The sequence below is a fragment of the Pristiophorus japonicus genome, chromosome 2, assembly GCF_044704955.1.
Source record: "Pristiophorus japonicus isolate sPriJap1 chromosome 2, sPriJap1.hap1, whole genome shotgun sequence".
NCBI lineage: Eukaryota > Metazoa > Chordata > Chondrichthyes > Pristiophoridae > Pristiophorus > Pristiophorus japonicus.
In genome coordinates, this window is record NC_091978.1 from 347842617 (window position 1) to 347862481 (window position 19865).

Genomic DNA, 19865 nt, shown 5'->3' on the forward strand with positions numbered 1-19865 from the left:
TTGATTTGTTGACCCTTATCAAACTGGCTGCTGAGTGGTTTCTCAACATCTCCATCTCCCATAGCATTTCAGCCTTCTGGACTGTGTTGTTCTACAGTGTTAACCTTGCCCTGGTTTCCCATGGCTAGTTCTGCACCTGGTTTCTTATCAGACAAAACTATCCCTTTCCCATGAGCTCAGCAAACTATCTCTTTCCGATGAGCTCAGCAAACTATCCTTTTACATGGGTTAAATGTTGATACTATAGTATTATCCTATCCATGTTTCCAGACAGCTTACTCCCTACTGTCCTTGGAGATTTATTAGTAGGTGTCGTTAACTCTGCCCTTCGTTCCCTTAAATGTACTGAATATGTAAAGTTTACATTTTATGTTATACGGCCATTTTCTATCATTTATAAGTGAGTTTTACATACAATCTGTCAATCGGCGATATCTTACAATCCCTACCTTGAGGTGGAGGAACTCCTGACTCCTCACAACCTCCTAATACAGATAAGCCCTTTTAATCTGAACCATCTCACGTGTCAGATCAATTCACTGCCTTCAGTACCCACTTTGGTGACCATTTGTCTGTCTACTTTATACTTTACCCCCTTACAATCTTTGACTCAGGCTGAGCGCTTCTTAAAAAAATTGGATTGATCCTAATAGGGTTTCAAGTGTGCGTGAGACCAAAACACACAACATTGACAAGATGGATGCAGAGAGGATGTTTCCACTGATAGGGGAGACTAGAACTAGGGGCATAATCTTAGAATAAGGGGCCTCCCATTTAAAACTGAGATGAGGAGGAATTTCTTCTCTGAGGGTTGTGGATCTGTGGAATTCGCTGCCTCAGAGAGCTGTGGAAGCTGGGTTATTGAGTAAATTTAAGACAGAGATCGATAGTTTCTTAATCGATAAGGGAATAAGGGTTATGGGGAGCGGGTGGGGAAGTGGACCTGAGTCCATGATCGGATCAGGCATGATCGTATTAAATGGCGGAGCAGGTTCGAGGGGTCGTATGGCCTACTCCAGCTCCTATTTCTTATGTTCTTATGTAACATAACGGACTGAAGCACTCTGAGCAATGACTGCCATTTCTTCATTTGTGTTGGATCAAAAATCGCAGTTTGATTATATCCCAATAGATGATTGCATGTGCAGCCAATCCACATAAGGCTGTTGTCTCGTCTGGGTTGATAGGCTGGGTGAGACAGAACATCGATTTGGTCAGATGTAACTATTGATGGCTGAGCACCAGGGGAACAATGTTTTGGAGAATTTTTATCCCATACAGAACTTGTACAGCAATTGAGTGAAAATCTGATGCTGAGTGTACTGATGCACCATTACTTTATAGTCTAAGGTTGAAATGGAACTAAGAACAGAGAATTCCCGAATGAAAGATCAACTTGATGCTTTGGAAGAACACGGCAAAAATGTGGAGAGTCTCAGAGCAAGATACAGTATGATGAAAAGTGAGGGAGATGCAGTAAGTCAATTTATTAATGCTGTCAATCACAGACCCACAAGCTTGATTGTGTAGTCAAGCCACCAAAATATTGTATCTGAAATATGTTTTAAAAATCAGGAGATATTCGGCTTTTCTCAAATAAAATTTTATTTTGTAGTATTACATTTTCAAAGTTGATTTGAATTTTGATTTTAGGGCTTTCCCTTTACTGTTGTGTAATTGTGGCCTTAAAAAATACATCTAAATATTAAGAACATAAGAATTAGGAGCAGCAGTAGGCCATACGGCCCTTCGAGCCTGCTCCGCCATTCAATAAGATCATGACTGATCTTCGACCTCAACTCCACTTTCCCACCCGATCCCCATATCCCTTGATTGCCCTAGACTCCAAAATCTTCTCTATCTCAGCCTTGAATATACTCAATGACTCAGCATCCACAGCCCTTTGGGGTAGAGAATTCCAAAAAATCACAAATGAAAAATGAAAAAATATCGTATTTTGACCCAGTTCATTATCCCCACGTTTCGTGAATATTTGACTCTTGTGCTGCTGTCTGCTGTATTTTATTTCCCCTTTAGTATTCTAGCAGAGTGCGAAGATATAAAAGAAGTTGATTATTGGGGGAAGATTTGTGCTGTCCTCTATCTGTATCAAAATTGGAAACATCTTTTTGATAGAGGCAATTAGGGTTTTGCCACAGATCGCAAGCAGAAGACATTTTCCATATAGATTATTTTGTTGATTGACAGCCACTGTGAATGCTGAAGTGATTTAAACCTCATAACTTCCCAACGGGCTGGTGCAGAAGGTAGTTTATTAGCGCACTCTCCAGTTAATATTCTGATCATTTCCCTTCTCCCAATTCCTGTGCTTGAGCCCTGACAGAATGCTGTCATGGACTTATGACTACAAGCACTGTCACTGGATTTAGTATCCAGTGTGATGATTGATTCCTGAAGGTTCACAAATGTTCTTTTGCAAACCAATGTGATTAAGAAAGTTTAATTCTCTCCAAAGTGATGAATAGCAAGTGTATGTCATGTACTTAATAAAAGAAATAACTTACATTTACATAGCCTCTTTCACAACTTCATGATGTCCCAAATGACTTTACAGCCAATGAAGTACTTTTGAAGTAGTCACTGTTGTAATATAGGAAGCGCAGCATACAGTTTGTGCACAGCAAGCTCCCACAAACAGTCATGAGATAATGACCAGATAATCAGGTTTACTGATGTTGGTTGAGAGATACTGGCCAGGAAGTTGGGGAGATACTAGGGAATCTCTTCAAATAATGCTACGGGATCTTTTACATCCATCTGAGAGGGCAGGTGGGGCCTCGGTTTAACACCTCATCCTAAAGACAGTGCAGCATTCCCTCAGTACTGCACTGGAGTGTCAGCCTGGATTTTGTGCTCATGTCTCTGGAGTGGGACTTTGAATCCACAGCCTTCTGACTCAGAGGCGAGATTCTACCCACTGAGTCAAGACTGACACTTAAACCTAATTATTAATAATGTGTTAATAAAAGGTGAAGTATTATTAATGCTGTGTGAAAGTCATGATGTTGCTACACTGAGCATGTTTTGGGTGGGCAGCTCAGCGCAGCTAGACTATTAAAATGGACCAGGCCTCTTGCAGCACTATCCGGGTTCCTGGCCTTCATGTTCCACTGGCCAACCATGGGAGTTAAAGTTCCCCCTCATATCCTCTCCCATCACAAAAACCGTTTGCTTCCAACTCTGGAATGCCGCTCATCTCCATCGCTACCTCTGGTCAGCTGCAGCTGAATCCCTTATACTTGCCTTCGTCTCCTGCAGACTTGATTGCTCCCGTGCTTTCTATCCCTTTACCCTCCATAAACTACAACTTACCCAAAATTCTACTGACTGCCCCTCCCTCTGTATTTTTTTGCCTAACCCTTCTGCTGTCAAATGTTTTATCTCATAATACTCCTGTGAAGCGCTTTGTGATCTTTCACTACATTAAAGGCGCTATATAAACACAAGTTGTTGTTACCTTGCCACCGCCTCTGCTTTCAACATTCTCCTCAAAGTCCGACTCCAACTTTCTTTCTTTTTAAATTCTGGTCAATGTTTTTGTTTTTTTCTTTCTCAGTGTACAGTACTTTGAAGATGATTTCCTGTACTTTGAGATGTTGCAAATTAAATTAAAATTAATCGCTTTAAAACGGCATTTGTTTTGTTTCAGTTTGAGGAACTGCAAAGCAGAAAAACCAAAGCCGAACTGCTGATAGCTCCATTAAAGGTAATTTATTTTAGGTTCAATAAACAATTCGCGGAACTGAAGGGTCTTATCACATTAACTGATTTGCTACGGACAAATACACAGAAAATAAATTTGTTTCCATATTTATCTGTGCCTCTCCTCAGTGCATTTTTTCCCAATGTTTTGTTCCCTCCTCCCGCAGCCCACACAGTGTTAATCTATTACTCTTTATTTATTCATTGAATGGTCTTTAAATGATGGAACAGGGTGAAAAAAAAACCCTCATTACATACACTTAAAAGATCTCATTTGTTGTGCTCCATTTGTAGGCCAAGCTGTCGTGCCTGATTCAGAAATGCCACGGCAGGAACAGTCTGATTATACAGTTGGTGAGGGAACTGTACCGGCATGGCTTTACTAATGCCGGATTGATTGAAGAGGCTGAGGATATGTTGAACGACACTGCGATCCTGGAGTACACACGCACCTTTCTGTCAGCACACAACCAACAGGTACGGCCAGGAACGTTCAACTCATCCTCAGTCTGTGTCACGTTTTGTTTGGCATCGCTCCTGTGAGGCGTCTCGGGATGTTTTACTACGTTAAAGGCGCTATATTAATGCAAGTATTTGTGACCAGATGAGGGTCGGCTAGTAATCTCGAGGGAGGCTCATTCGCATGGAGTACATTTTAAACTCTTTCTGTTAGTCCTGCAGCTCCATGCATTAGTGTGAATTAATTACACGATTTACTGCTGCATTGCAACGGAGTTTGTCAATAAATGGAAGTCTATTTATTATTGGGGCATATTGCTCTCTTGTGATATTGGCTTTGCTATTTGAATTCTGTGAGCTATTTGCTGTGATTGGGCCTATAGTTATGGCAACAACAAAAGACCGATGCTGTATTTACCATGCAGTGTGGGAGCCCTTTTGATCAGGCTAATGGTGGGCCGAAAACTGAGCCCACCTATATAGGCCAGGAATTGTAGTTTTCACTTTGCTGACATGTAAGACCCCTCCCTGGGCCGGATTAAGGGCCTGATGGGCCTGGGGCAAACTGATCTACATGGGCCTATAGTTATGTTTGTTCATGTTCATTACATTACGTATAAATATAATAACACGTTACTATGGTGGGCTTATAGTATAATATATTAATATAATATATTATATATTAACATATATTTTATATATTAAATATATAATAACACAGTTAAAAACACAGATAAATAGTAAAGATCTTGTCTCTGCAAAAATAGGTATGTACCCTTAGGCCAATAATCAATATTTTCCTCAGTCTTGTTTTTCTTCTCTCATTGTCTATTCTATTCAATCTATTTGGGAGGTCTTATATTTTTTTCTGACATTTATTTGGTGGACCTATGTTCTTTGGTGGGCCTGGGGCTGCAGCCCCATGGTTAATCTGCCCCTGGCCCCTCCGCAGACACGGGAAGGTCTGATGGACGGAAAGGGAATTGGTGATTGCATGAGGAGCTGTTTACAAGCTAACGGCCGTGCGATCCAAACTGCAATGTAAATGGAATAGATTACACAGCACCAGGAGCCAAACAGATACTTCCAAATGATGGCACTCTGGACCAAACAATACTGGCAGACGAGAGCGTGAAGAGGTCAATCGCAGGCAGCGGAAGGAGCGTGTGGTAAACCAGTCCCACCCAACCCTTCCCTCAGCGAATGTCTGTCCCACCTGTGACAGAGTCTGTGGCTCTCGTATTCAACTGTTCAGCCACCAAAGAACTCACTTCAGGAGTGGAAGCAAGTCTTCCTCGATTCCGAGGGACTGCCTATGATGATGATGACTGGCAGACAATTTCATCATACACCTATTTTATCAATGTATGTAACATGTCCAATCTGTCAAAAAGTCACTGCAAATAAATTGAAAAGAACATTTCTTCATCAGGCTCATTAAGTTAGGATCAGAATCGTATGTTTAATCAATCGGGTGAATCAGAAATAGGACGAGTGACATGTACACCTCCTGTTGCATCTTCAGGAAATGCTACGTTTTTTCCATGGGTGGTACCAGAATTAGACTCCTACTCAGCATTACCGAAACCATTAGTACCCACTCGCTGCACAGGACCTTTTTGAAACAGAATAAATTACATTTTCTTTTGCCAAAAACTGTGAATTCGATTTTAATCAGAGGGCATGAATCCTGCCAATCAGCGATAGGCACCTTTGGTGCAGGTGAGAAGAGAGCCATTTTGTAAAGAAAGGAACCAGTAATTAAACTGAGCGAGACCTTGTTCTAGTGCAGCAAGGCCTGCTCTACCTACCTCCCAGCTTTATCTCTTTGGTTGCCGGTTCTATCTCCCAAATTTCTTGCTCCATTAAATTCTGAGTAAGAATAACTCTCAGCTCCTGAGTAAAAGAAAAGAAAGAACTTACATAGCGCTTTTCATAACTACACAAAGCCCTTTACAGCCAATGAAGTACTTTTTGAAGTGTAGTTGCTGTTGTAATGTAGGAAACGCGAGTCAATTTGTGCACAGCAAACTCCCTCAAGCAGCAATTTGATAATGACCAGATAATCTGTTTTAGTGATGTTGGTTGAAGGATAATTATTGGCCAGGACACCAGAGATAACTCCCCTGCTCTTCATCAAAATAATGCCATAGGATCTTTAAAGTCCACGTGAGAGAGCAGATGGGATCTTGTCTGAAAGATGGCATCTCTGACAGTGCAGTGCTCCGTCAGCACTGTACTAGAGTGTCAAACTAGATTTTTGTGCTCAAGTCTCTGGAGTGGGACTTAAACCCGCAACCTTCTAACTCAGGGTGTTGCCCACTGAGCCACAGCTGATACTTGAGTAAGTCAATTCCGAGATCCTGCTCTTTTCCGCCCTCCCCTCCCCTCAGTCCAGAGTCACAGTTTTCTTTCTTCCTTGAGTCCTTGCTCTTGCTGCTCTCTCGCGCTCTCTCTCGCGCTCTCTCTCTTTTTTTATATCTCTCTTTTTTTATATCTCTCTTTTTTTATATCTCTCTTTTTTTATATCTCTCTCTTTTTATCTCTCTCTCTCTCTCTCTCTCTCTCTTTCTCTCTCTCTTTCTCTCTCTTTCAGTTTCTCTCTCTTTCTCTCTCGCAGTTTCTCTTCCTCTTGAATGAGATATTAAGCTGAGCAGTTAGGACTTAAACAGAACATCGTACACCAAAAAAGCAATCTTGCTTTTGGAAACCAGCTGCTACACAGGTAATCTGGCAGCAATAGGCTGCATAGAGAGGGTCTTCTCCACTGCAGGACAGAATGCAGAAGGGTTATTCTGTTTAAGTAGGATGATCCACCATTGTGAGATAAAGAAAGAACTTGCATTTATATAGTGCCTTTCATGACCTCAAGCCATCTTGAAGCACTTTACAGCCAATTGAATACCTTGTTGAGATGTAGTCACTGTTGTAATTTAGGAAATGTGAGAGCCAATTTGCGCACAGAAAGATTTCACAAACAGCAATGAGATAATATCTGGAACATTTATTTTTTGATATTGGTTGAGGGATAAATATTGGCCAGAACACCATAGGGAGGAGAACTCCCCTGCTTTTTTTTTCAAAGTAGTGTCATGGCATCTTTTACGACACTGACAGATGGGGCCTCGATTTAAAGTCTCATCCTAAAGACAGTATAGCACTCCCTCAGCACTGCACTGAAATGTCAGCTTGGATTATGCGCTCAAGTCTCTGGAGTGGGACTTGAACCCACAACCTCCTGACCCAAATGCGAGAGTGCTCAAACAGCGTAGCATGGTCAGCATTACATAAAGAGAAGCTGTGCTAAAGCTGGTTATAACTATTGCTCTAACCCTTCATCTTACTGTGCAATAAAGCAGCCTAATGACTCAAAACTAGCTTTGCTTCACCTCACCTAGCTAATGTGATTTGTCTCCGGATAGATTGAACAAATACACCTGTCAAAGGGAAGGAGATCCAATCTCTCTACCTTCCTCAATCTGCTCTCCCTCAGATTCACAACCCTCTGAGAGAAGAAATTCCTTCTCAACTCGGTTTTAAATTGGCTCCTCCGTATTTTGAGGCTGTGCCCCCTAGTTCTAGTCTCCCCGACCAGTGGAAACAACCTCTCTGCCTCTATCTTGTCTGTCCCTTTCATGATTTTAAATGTTTCTATAAGATCACCCCTCATACTTCTGAACTCCAAGGAGTAAAGACCCAGTCTACTCAATCTATCATCATAAGGTAACCCCCTCATTTCTCGAATCAGCCTAGTGAATCGTCTCTATACCCCCTCCAAAGCTAGTATATCCTTCCTTAAGTAAGGTGACCAAAACTGCACGCAGTACTCCAGGTGCGGCCTTACCAATACCTTATACAGTTGCAGCAACACCTCCCTGCTTTTGTACTCCATCCCTCTCGCAATGAAGGCCAACATTCCATTCGCCTTCCTGATACCTGCTGCACCTGCAAACTAACCTTTTGGGATTCATGCACAAGGACCTCCAGGTCCCTCTGCACCACAGCATGTTGTAATTTCTCCCCATTCAAATAATATTCCCTTTTACTGTTTTTTTTCCCAAGGTGGATGACCTCACGCTTTCCGACATTGTATTCCATCTGCCAAACCTTAGCCCATTCGCTTAACCTATCCAAATCTTCTTGTAGCCTCTCTGAGTCCTCTACACAACCCGCTTTCCCACTAATCTTAGTGTCATCTGCAAATTTTGTTGCACTACACTCTGTCCCCTCCTCTAGGTCATCTATGTATATTGTAAACAGTTGTGGTCCCAGCACTGATCCCTGTGGCACACCACTAACCATTGATTTCCAACCGGAAAAGGACCCATTTATCCCGACTCTCTGCTTTCTGTTCGCCAGCCAATTCTCTATCCATGCTAATACATTTCCTCTGACTCCGCGTACCTTTATCTTCTGCAGTAAACTTTTGTGTGGCACCTTATCGAATGCCTTTTGGAAATCTAAATACACCACATCCATCGGTACACCTCTATCCACCATGCTCGTTATATCCTCAAAGAATTCCAGTAAGTTAGTTAAACATGATTTCCCTTTCATGAATCCATGCTGCGTCTGCTTGATTGCACTATTCCTATCCAGATGTCCCGCTATTTCTTCCTTAATGATAGTTTCAAGCATTTTCCCCACTACAGATGTTAAACTAACCGGCCTATAGTTACCTGCCTTTTGTCTGCCCCCTTTTTTAAACAGAGGCGTTACATTAGCTGCTCTCCAATCCGCTGGTACCTCCCCAGAGTCCAGAGAATTTTGGTAGATTATAACAAATGCATCTGCTATAACTTCCGCCATCTTTTAATACCCTGGGATGCATTTCATCAGGACCAGGGGACCTGTCTACCTTCAGTCCCATTAGTCTGTCCAGCACTACCTCCCTAGTGATGGTGATCATCTCAAGGTCTTCCCTTCCCGCATTCCTATGACCAGCAATTTTTGGCATGGTTTTTGTGTCTTCCACTGTGAAGACGGAAGCAAAATAATTGTTTAAGGTCTCAGCCATTTCCACATTTCCCATTATTAAATCCCCCTTTTCATCTTCTAAGGGACCAACATTTACTTTAATCACTCTTTTCCGTTTTATATATCTGTAAAAGCTTTTACTATCTGTTTTTATGTTTTGCATAAGTTTACCTTCGTAATCTATCTTCCCTTTCTTTATTGCTTTTTTAGTCATTCTTTGCTGTTGCTTAAAATCTTCCCAATCCTCTAGTTTCCCACTAACCTTGGCTACCTTATACGCATTGGTCTTTGATTTGATACTTTCCTTTATTTCCTTGGTTATCCATGGCTGGTTATCTCTTCTCTTGCCGCCCTTCTTTTTCACTGGAATATATTTTTGTTGCGCATTATGAAAGAGCTCCTTAAAAGTCCTCCACTGTTCCTCAATTGTGCCACCGTTTAGTCCTTGATTCCAGTCTACTTTAGCCAACTCTGCCCTCATCCCACTGTAGTCCCCTTTGTTTAAGCATAGTACGCTCGTTTCTGACACAACTTCCTCATCCTCAATCTGTATTACAAATTCAACCATATTGTGATCACTCATTCCGAGAGGATCTTTTACGAGGAGATCGTTTATTTTTCCTGTCTCGTTACACAGGACCAGATCCAAAATGGCTTGCTCCCTTGTAGGTTCTGTTACATACTGTTCTAAGAAACAATCCCGTATGCATTCTATGAATTCCTCCTCCAGGCTACCCCCTGCGATTTGATTTGACCAATCAATATGTAGGTTAAAATCCCCCATAACTACTGCCGTTCCTTTTTCACATGCCTCCATTATTCCCTTGATTATTGCCCGCCCCACCATGAAGTTATTATTTGGGGGCCTATAAACTGCGCCGACCAGTGACTTTTTCCCCTTACTATCTCTAATCTCCTTATATGCATCACTGCTCTCTGCTTCAACCGCTCCCTATGGCAGTGGGTTCCACATTCTCACCACTTTCTATCAAAAAATTCCTCCTAAATCCTTTGGTATGTTAGTAGCTATTTTATATTCATGCTCACTTGTTGTAAACTCACCCACAAGTGGCACAGTTTCTCCACATCCACCTTATAAAAACACGTCATAATTTAAAGACCTCTGTGAGGTCTCCTCATTTACCGGGAAAAGAGCCCAGGTTGCTGAATCTTTCCCGATCGTTGCATCCTCTCAATTTCAGTTATAATAGGTGAAAAAAACAGAAACTGAGTTAAAAGGTGGCTCCCAAGACTTGTAGAAAAGGGCAGTGTCAATTCTAATCTTCCTTAACACAATTGTGGTCCTTTGTTTTAGGGTAACCCGAACATTAATGCAATCCCAGCTGGAACTCCTAAACAAGGTCAGTAATTGGATGTTAGTGACTTTAGACAAAGGTCATCTCATCTGTTGACAGCAGCTTAGACATGAACCCATAACTTTACTGAAAATTATTGGAATCTGTACACACCCCAATCATCCTTCAGAGTGACAGTTATTGATATCCTCCTACCCCCTCCCATTTTAATTACTATTCTACCTCCTTAAGTCCTGGGATGAGAGGGCTGCCTTATGATGAGGGATTGTGTAGAATGGGCCTATATTCTCTGGTGTTTAAAAGAATGAGAGGTGATTTCATTGAAACATGCAAGATTCTGAAGGGAATTGACAGGGTAGATGCTGAGAGGTTGTTTCCCCTGGCTAGAGTGTCTAGAACTAGGGAGCACAGTCTCAGGATAAGGGGAAGGCCATTTAAGACAGAGATGAGGAGGAATTTCTTCACTCAAAGGGTTGTAATCTTTGGAATTCCCTGCCGCAAAGTGCTGTGGATGCTGAGTCTCTGAATATATTCAAGGCTGAGATAGATAGATTTTTGGAGTCATGGGAAATCGAAGGATATGGAGATCGGGCGGGAAAGTTGAGTTGAGGTCGATGATCAGCCATGATATTGAATGGAGGAGCAGGCTCAAGGGGCCATGTGGCCTACTCCTGCTTTTATTTCTTATGTTCTTATGCCACATACCATTTCTCAGCCAGAAGAGCAGGCCGGTGACCTGCTGCCTGACCTCTACAGCCTTGAGGCACCCACTAGTAGGTGTGTGAGAACACTGCAGGTTGCTTTGTAATGACCCCAATTATAAGAACATAACATAAGAAATAGGAACAGGAGTAGGCCATACGGCCCCTTGAGCCTGTTCTGTTAGCTATATTTGTTAGATATATTCGAAAGGGAGTTAGATGTGGCCCTTATGGCTAAAGGGATCAAGGGGTATGGAGAGAAAGCAGGAATGGGGTGCTCAAGTTGCATGATCAGCCATGATCATATTGAACGGTGGTGCAGGCTCGAAGGGCCGAATGGCCTACTCCTGCACCTACTTTCTATGTTTCTATACGGTCCCTCGAGCCTGCTCCGCCATTCAATAAGATCATGGCTTATCTGATCATGGACTCAGCTCCATTTCCCCGCCCGCTCCTCATAACCCCTTATTTCCTTATCATTTAAGAAACTGTCTCCTAAATTTATTCCATGTTCCAGCTCTCTGAGGCAGCGAATTCCACAGACTTACAACCCTCTGAGAGAAGAAATTTCTCCTCATCTCTGTTTTAAATGGGCGGCCCCTTATTCTAAGATCGTGCCCTCTAGTTCTAGTCTCCCCATCAGTGGAAACATCCTCTCTGCATCCACCTTGTCAAGCCCCCCTCATAATCTTATACGATAAGATCATCTCTCATTCTTCTGAATGCCAATGATTTTTTTTAGCCTTTTGTTCCCAGGTCGTGGTGGGAATAGTTAGCCATGGTTCATGCTTCCGATCACGATCCAGTGACCTCTGCTAGAAAGTGCACATATGTGGGTGTTGAGTGACAGGTTTGGGTTCAGCCGCCAGAAGCAGCTGAATATCCAAGCTAAACTCTGTTTCTCGGCTCAAAGAAGAGGAGCAACCACTGGGACGATGGAATGGAGGTCAGCTGATGCCCTTGGTATTGTATCCTGATATGAGCAACCACCTTCAGGAGACCTAGGGCAACGGGAGGAAGTTGGAGGGAAAAGCACATTGGGGCTGAATTTTCGGTCCCTACCAGTATGTACAAGGTGCGCACGCACCCGTTGGAGCCCCAGAGGTTTTGGGTTTAGGCATGCACTGCACATGCGCCGAAACCCGGGACTTGCGATCTGTCAAGAATTATCTTGATGGATCGTACGAATCTGACAGAAATGGACATTCGTTGGTGGAGAGTTGAGCTATTTGCCCAACTTCTGCCCAGTGAATGCCCTTGAAATTCTTACGCCTGGTAAAAGCAGGAATAAGGCCTGCTTTTACCAACGTAAGAGTTTTAAAAAATAGAAAAACAATGTTTTCACTCATGTATACATTAAAAACCTTGTCCATTAAGGTATGTTTATTTTAGCACCCGTTAAAACATAAATAATTTTTTCAAAAAAACACATTTAAAAAAGTATTTAGTTAAATGACATTTTTATTGTAAATATGTCATTTAAAAAAAAAAATTATTTCATGTGTTTGTATATTTTTTAAGTAATTCCCATTCATACTTATGGGGTCTCCGTACAAATAGAAATCCCATAAGTATGAATGGGAATTCCCTTTTGTTGGTTGGTCCAGCCCATGTGATCCCGGGGCGCTTGTGAACCACGTGTGCCCTAGGGATACATGGGCCTCTATCAGTGGGTACCCGCAGTAGCCCAGGACCGCGAATCTACAAACCTCCTGGACCACCAGGTAAAGTCCTAGATTTTTTACAGGTCAGAGGCATCCACCAGCGGGAAGCCTCCGACTGCAATTTCTACCCCAATAAATCATCCTTTAGTCCTGGAAATAGAGTTGCTTAAATTCTACTTTGCTCTGATTTGCACTGTGTGGGTATACACCAAGACAGGAACTTGTATATACATCAGACTCCGTTATATTCTCACACTTGAGTAAGCACAAGCAAAGAAGGCTAAAATGTAAGAGAAAAGGAAGGTGAACAAAAGTATTCAGTGACAGATTTAGTAAAAAAAATATTGTTCTACATGAAGTTTAATTTCACTACTTTGTGCATATATGTGTGCTGTAATATTCAAGAATACCGAATGATTTCTAACATTTCAGTATACCAATTCCGGCAAGGATTAATGCTTTCGGCTAGGTGTTTGTTCGGTTTGACCTGCTTACTCTATAATTTTCATTAGGTCCTATGGACCTTGCAAAAAATGTTTAATGTGTATACTGTATATCATTATCCTCATTTTACATCAGAACACAGACCTTTTTTTAACTTTATTTTTCTGAGAGTGTAAGATTTTCCCACATTGATTTTTAATCTTCTTTTCTATTTGAACACCTGTCCTGATGCCTGCGTGTCACATGGTCTGATGACTTGCTCTCAGGTTGCCACCAATACTTCCTGCAGCTGGCCACTAGGGGGCACCAGAGACCATGTGACTCTCCCCATCATTTCCCACTAGATACTGGAAAAGAATGGTTCGTGCATTGTACAACAGTTTTCTTGTCTTAAAAAAGGAAAGGACGAGAATTAATAAGAAGTAAAAAAATATATATATCTGTATATATATATACACAAACTAAATTTTCCTTATTCATTCCAGAAACTTAATTCAAGTAAAATCCTTCACAGAAAATGTTTTAAAAACCAAGAAAATCCCTGCTTCTGTTAAGTGTTTTTATATATATTTTAATTTCAGATTTGAGCCCTGGTTTTCTGAGCGCTCTGTCTCGTGGAAGGCGAGGTTTTGTGGATTCCAATACACCTTTAACCTACAGGTCATGTGTGGCCATTGCTGACTATCGCCCTTACCCTAACATGCCCCACACGGTGCTGCCAGTGGTGAGTAATTCCCATTTTAGGATTGAGTTTCTCTACTCTCTATCATTCCTGCTTTTCCAGCTCCTCCAAGCCTTTTGGCTTCATGCCATCTCCCTTCAGCTGGGAAGCAAAAATCTTAACTTCAGCTGTTATCATGAAGGTGCGGAATGGTTCGTCCCTGTGAGATGGAGTGTGCAGCAAAATATGTGTCTGCTTTCATAGAAACATAGAAACATAGAAAATAGGTGCAGGACTAGGCCATTCGGCCCTTCGAGTCTGCACCGCCATTCAATGAGTTCATGGCTGAACATGCAACTTCAGTACCCCACTCCTGCTTTCTCGCCATACCCCTTGATCCCCCTAGTGGTAAGGACTACATCGAACTCCTTTTTGAATATATTTAGTGAATTGGCCTCAACAACTTTCTGTGGTAGAGAATTCCACAGGTTCACCACTCTCTGGGTGAAGAAGTTTCTCCTCATCTCAGTCCTAAATGGCTTACCTCTTATCCTTAGACTATGACCCCTGGTTCTGGACTTCCCCAACATTGGGAATATTCTTCCTGCATCTAACCTGTCTAAACCCGTCAGAATTTTAAACGTTTCTATGAGATCCCCTCTCATTCTTCTGAACTCCAGTGAATACAAGCCCAGTTGATCCAGTCTTTCTTGATATGTCAGTCCCGCCATCCCGGGAATCAGTCTGGTGAACCTTCGCTGCACTCCCTCAATAGCAAGAATGTCCTTCCTCAAGTTAGGAGACCAAAACTGTACACAATACTCCAGGTGTGGCCTCACCAAGGCCCTGTACAACAGTACTAACACCTCCCTGCCCCTGTACTCAAATCCCCTCGCTGTGAAGGGCAACATGCCATTTGCTTTCTTAACCGCCTGCTGTACCTGCATGCCAACCTTCAATGACTGATGTACCATGACACCCAGGTCTCGTTGCACCTCCCCTTTTCCTAATCTGTCACCATTCAGATAATAGTCTGTCTCTCTGTTTTTACCACCAAAGTGGATAACCTCACATTTATCCACATTATACTTCATCTGCCATGCATTTGCCCACTCACCTAACCTATCCAAGTCACTCTGCAGCCTCATAGCATCCTCCTCGCAGCTCACACTGCCACCCAACTTAGTGTCGTCCGCAAATTTGGAGATACTACATTTAATCCCCTCGTCTAAATCATTAATGTACAATGTAAACAGCTGGGGCCCCAGCACAGAACTTTGCGGTATCCCACTCATCACTGCCTGCCATTCTGAAAAGTAGCCATTTACTCCGACTCTTTGCTTCCTGTCTGCCAACCAGTTCTCAATCCATGTCAGCACACTACCCCTAATCCCATGTGCTTTAACTTTGCACATTAATCTCTTGTGTGGGACCTTGTCGAAAGCCTTCTGAAAGTCCAAATACACCACATCAACTGGTTCTCCCTTGTCCACTCTACTGGAAACATCCTCAAAAAATTCCAGAAGATTTGTCAAGCATTTCACAAATCCATGCTGACTTCGACCTATCATGTCACCTCTTTCCAAATGCGCTGCTATGACATCCTTAATAATTGATTCCATCATTTTACCCACTACTGAGGTCAGGCTGACCGGTCGATAATTCCCTGTTTTCTCTCTCCCTCCTTTTTTAAAAAGTGGGGTTACATTGGTGACCCTCCACTCGATAGGAACTGATCCAGAGTCTATGGAATGTTGGAAAATGACTGTCAATGCATCCGCTATTTCCAAGGCCACCTCCTTAAGTACTCTGGGATGCAGACCATCAGGCCCTGGGGATTTATCGGCCTTCAATCCCATCAATTTCCCCAACACAATTTCCCGACTAATAAGGAGTTCCCTCAGTTCCTCCTTCTTACTAGACCCTCTGACCCCTTTTATATCCGGAAACATAGAAACATAGAAAATAGGTGCAGGAGTAGGCCATTCGGCTCTTCTAGCCTGCACCGCCATTCAATGAGTTCATGGCTGAACATTCAACTTCAGTACCCCATTCCTGCTTTCTCGCCATACCCCTTGATCCCCCTAGTAGTAAGGACCTCATCTAACTCCTTTTTGAATATATTTAGTGAATTGGCCTCAACAACTTTCTGTGGTAGAGAATTCCACAGGTTCACCACTCTCTGGGTGAAGAAGTTCCTCCGCATCTCGGTCCTAAATGGCTTACCCCTTATCCTTAGACTGTGACCTCTGGTTCTGGACTTCCCCAACATTGGGAACATTCTTCCTGCATCTAACCTGTCTAACCCCGTCAGAATTTTAAATGTTTCTATGAGGTCCCCTCTCATTCTTCTGAACTCCAGTGAATACAAGCCCAGTTGATCCAGTCTTTCTTGATAGGTCAGTCCCGCCATCCCGGGAATCAGTCTGGTGAACCTTCGCTGCACTCCCTCAATAGCAAGAATGTCCTTCCTCAGGTTAGGAGACCAAAACTGTACACAATACTCCAGGTGTGGCCTCACCAATGCCCTGTACAACTATAGCAACACTTCCCTGCCCCTGTACTCAAATCCTCTTGCTATGAAGGCCAACATGCCATTTGCTTTCTTAACCGCCTGCTGCACCTGCATGCCAACCAAGGTTGTTTGTGTCCTCCTTAGTAAATACCGAACCAAAGTACTTGTTCAATTGGTCTGCCATTTCTTTGCTCCCAGTTATGACTTCCCCTGATTCTGACTGCAGGGGACCTACGTTTGTCTTTACTAACCTTTTTCTCTTTACATATCTATAGAAGCTTTTGCAGTCCACTTCAATGTTCCCTGCAAGCTTCCTCTCGTACTCTATTTTCCCTGCCCTAATCAAACCCTTTGTCCTCCTCTGCTGAGTTCTAAATTTCTCCCAGTCCCCGGGTTCACTGCTATTTCTGGCCAATTTGTATGCCTCTTCCTTGGCTTTAATACTATCCCTGATTTCCCTTGATAACCACGGTTGAGCCACCTTCCCTTTTTTATTTTTGCGGCAGACAGGGGTGTACAATTGTTGTAGTTCATCCATGCGGTCTCTAAATGTCTGCCATTGCCCATCCACTGTCAACCCCTTAAGTATCATTCACCAATCTATCCTAGCCAATTCACGCCTCATACCTTCAAAGTTACCCTTCTTTAAGTTCTGGACTATGGTCTCTTAATTAACTGTTTCATTCTCCATCCTAAAGCAGAATTCCATCATATTATGGTCACTCTTCCCCAAGGGGCCTCGCACAACGAGATTGCTAATTAATCCTCTCTCATTACACAACACCCAGTCTAAGATGGCCTCCCCCCTAGTTGGTTCCTCGACATATTGGTCTAGAAAACCATCCCTTATGCACTCCAGGAAACCCTCCTCCACCGTATTGTTTCCAGTTTGGTTAGCCCAATCTATATGCATATTAAAGTCACCCATGATAACTGCTGCACCTGTATTGCATGCAACCCTAATTTCCTGTTTGATGCCCTCCCCAACATCACTACTACTGTTTGGAGGTCTGTACACAACTCCCACTAGCGTTTTCTGCCCCTTGGTATTCCGTAGCTCCACCCATACCGATTCCACATCATCCAAGCTCATGTATTTCCTTACTCCTCTGAGGGAAAATACTCCTTCTTTAAAAATAAAGAGGTTGAAAACTATAAAAGTCACCACACGTATGACTGGGTGACTCGATAGTCGGTAAATTCTGGGACCTGAACATAATCTTTGTACAGCAACACTTGTTATAACTTACAGGTTTTTTTTTTTTATCACCTCCCTCTTCTTCTTCATAATAACCGCCGCTTGGGGCCAGATGTTTAGGTGACCAGCAGTAAAGGATAACAATTGATATCAGTATAATGTCAGCTGTGGCTCAGTGGGTAGCGCTCCTGTCTCTGAGTCAGAAGGTTGTGGGTGCAAGTCCCACTCCAGGGACTTGAGCACATAAATCTACGCTGACACTCTAGTGCAGTGCTGAGGGAGTGCAGTGCTGAGGGAGTGCTGCACTGTTGGAGGTGCAGTCTTGTGGATGTAAAAGATCCCATGGCATTATTTTGAAGAAAAACAGGGGAATTATTCCTAGTGTGTTAGCCAATATTTATCCCTCAATCAACATCACTGAAAAACAAATTATCTGGTCATTATCACATTGCTCTTTGTGGGCGCTTGCTGTGTACAACAGTGACTACATCCCAGAAGTACTTCATTGGCTGTAAAGCGCTTTGAGATGTCCGGTGGTCATGAAAGGTGCTATATAAATCCAAGTCTTTTTTTCTATGCAAGTTAGGCGAGTTACTTAGCCCTCAGTAGTGTATTTTTTTTAACTTTACTGTGATGATTCTCTTTCTCTTCCTATGGGCTATATCAATGATGTAAATATGAGTAAAAAGCCAAATGAAACAACATTATATTGTATACAGCACTTACACTTAAACAGTATTGGTTATCAATCTTCTCAAGATCATCAATAATGAAACAAGGTGGTGTGTGATGAATCCTTGGTAGAGAGGTCAATCAGATTAAAGACAGGCATTCATCAAAGCAGATGGTTGTCTTATCACGTGACTATCTTCTATGGTATCAAACTAATTATGCGCTTGGGAACAGTGCATTAGAAGCTGTCCTTTCACTTCTGGGAATTGGAGTTAAAACCAGCCCAGATACTAATGGAATGAAAGGCCCCTTTCTAATAATTATAAAGTGTCTTAAGTGAAATTTGGGAAGTCTTGAGCGAATTCCCTTTTGATGTACATTTACAATGCAAAGGCTTTACATGATGTGGCAGCACAGCTCAGATAAGCACGAGGATTGATGGTGTAGTAAAGATGCACCCCGTGCCGCTATCCAATTGGTCCTGAATAGGGAAGAGGACGGAGGTTATGGCTCCTGGACCTGAATCTTCATGAGAATTCTGGATTTCCCGATCGCTGTCATAATCAAGAATAATTTAGGATTTCATTCAGTGGGCAACTTATCTTTTGCTGTCCAGTGTTTTTTCCCTTCCATTTTCTGGAACTGACTCTGTGCCATGCATCACTCTTGATTGAGTGGGTGGACGCCATCTGCAGCCAGACCTTGGTCACTGTTTCAAAGTGTTGTATAAAAAAATTCCTTGAGGTGATCCTCCATCTAAATTTTCTCTCCTTCCCTCAGGGGAAGCATCCAATCTTTGTTCAGTTCCCTTCTTAGGACAGCACCTCTGAAATCAGAAGCTGACTATGTGGGAATTGTGGTTGTAAAGCTATGTCCTGCCACACGGTGGCGCCATCTTTTGGAGGTCTAACATACTGTGGCACAGGTTTCGGGATATTCTTGTTAAGATTGTACATAGATTGATTTCACGGCACAGGGTAAATCAATCTATGAACAAGTATAACAAAAGATTCAACACTATTGTCACCAGTTTGGTGCATTTAAAAAAAAAAAATTGAGAAACTTAAATGAAGGGTCAAGTCCTATAGTACAGGAGACCAGCAAAAATATAGTAAGAAAGAAAAATTTGCATTTATATAGAGCCTTTCACGACCACTGGATGTCTCAAAGTGCTTTACAGCCAATTAAGTACTTTTGGAGTATAGGCACTGTTGTAATGAAAGAAATGCGGCAGCTAATTTAGCGCACAGCAAGCTCCCACAAACAGCAATGTGATAACTAAACTACAGAACCAGTGGGAACCTGTTCAACCTGCGCTGTCTCCAGGCCAGGTCCAAGACCACCCCAACCTCTGTCATCGAGCTAAAGTACACGTACGATGCCTGCGTCTGCGCACATACAGAGGCTGCACTCCAGGACATAGTCGACGTATTTACTGAGGCGTACGAAAGCATGGGACTTACGCTAAACATCCATAAGACAAAGGTCCTCCACCAGCCTGTCCTCACCGCACAGCCTCCCAGTCATCACGATCC

General features: G+C 42.6%; 1 protein-coding gene across 1 annotated transcript in view; it reads left to right on the forward strand.

The window, feature by feature from the left end:
* LOC139231614 (uncharacterized protein C4orf50-like) overlaps positions 1-19865 on the forward strand; it is a 110288-nt gene that overhangs the window by 63992 nt on the left and 26431 nt on the right. The window contains exons 13-17 of the mRNA XM_070862521.1: positions 1345-1476; positions 3671-3727; positions 4018-4200; positions 10475-10520; positions 13866-14008. Of these exons, the coding sequence (XP_070718622.1) occupies positions 1345-1476; positions 3671-3727; positions 4018-4200; positions 10475-10520; positions 13866-14008 (561 nt within the window). The remainder of the gene's footprint in view (positions 1-1344; positions 1477-3670; positions 3728-4017; positions 4201-10474; positions 10521-13865; positions 14009-19865) is intronic.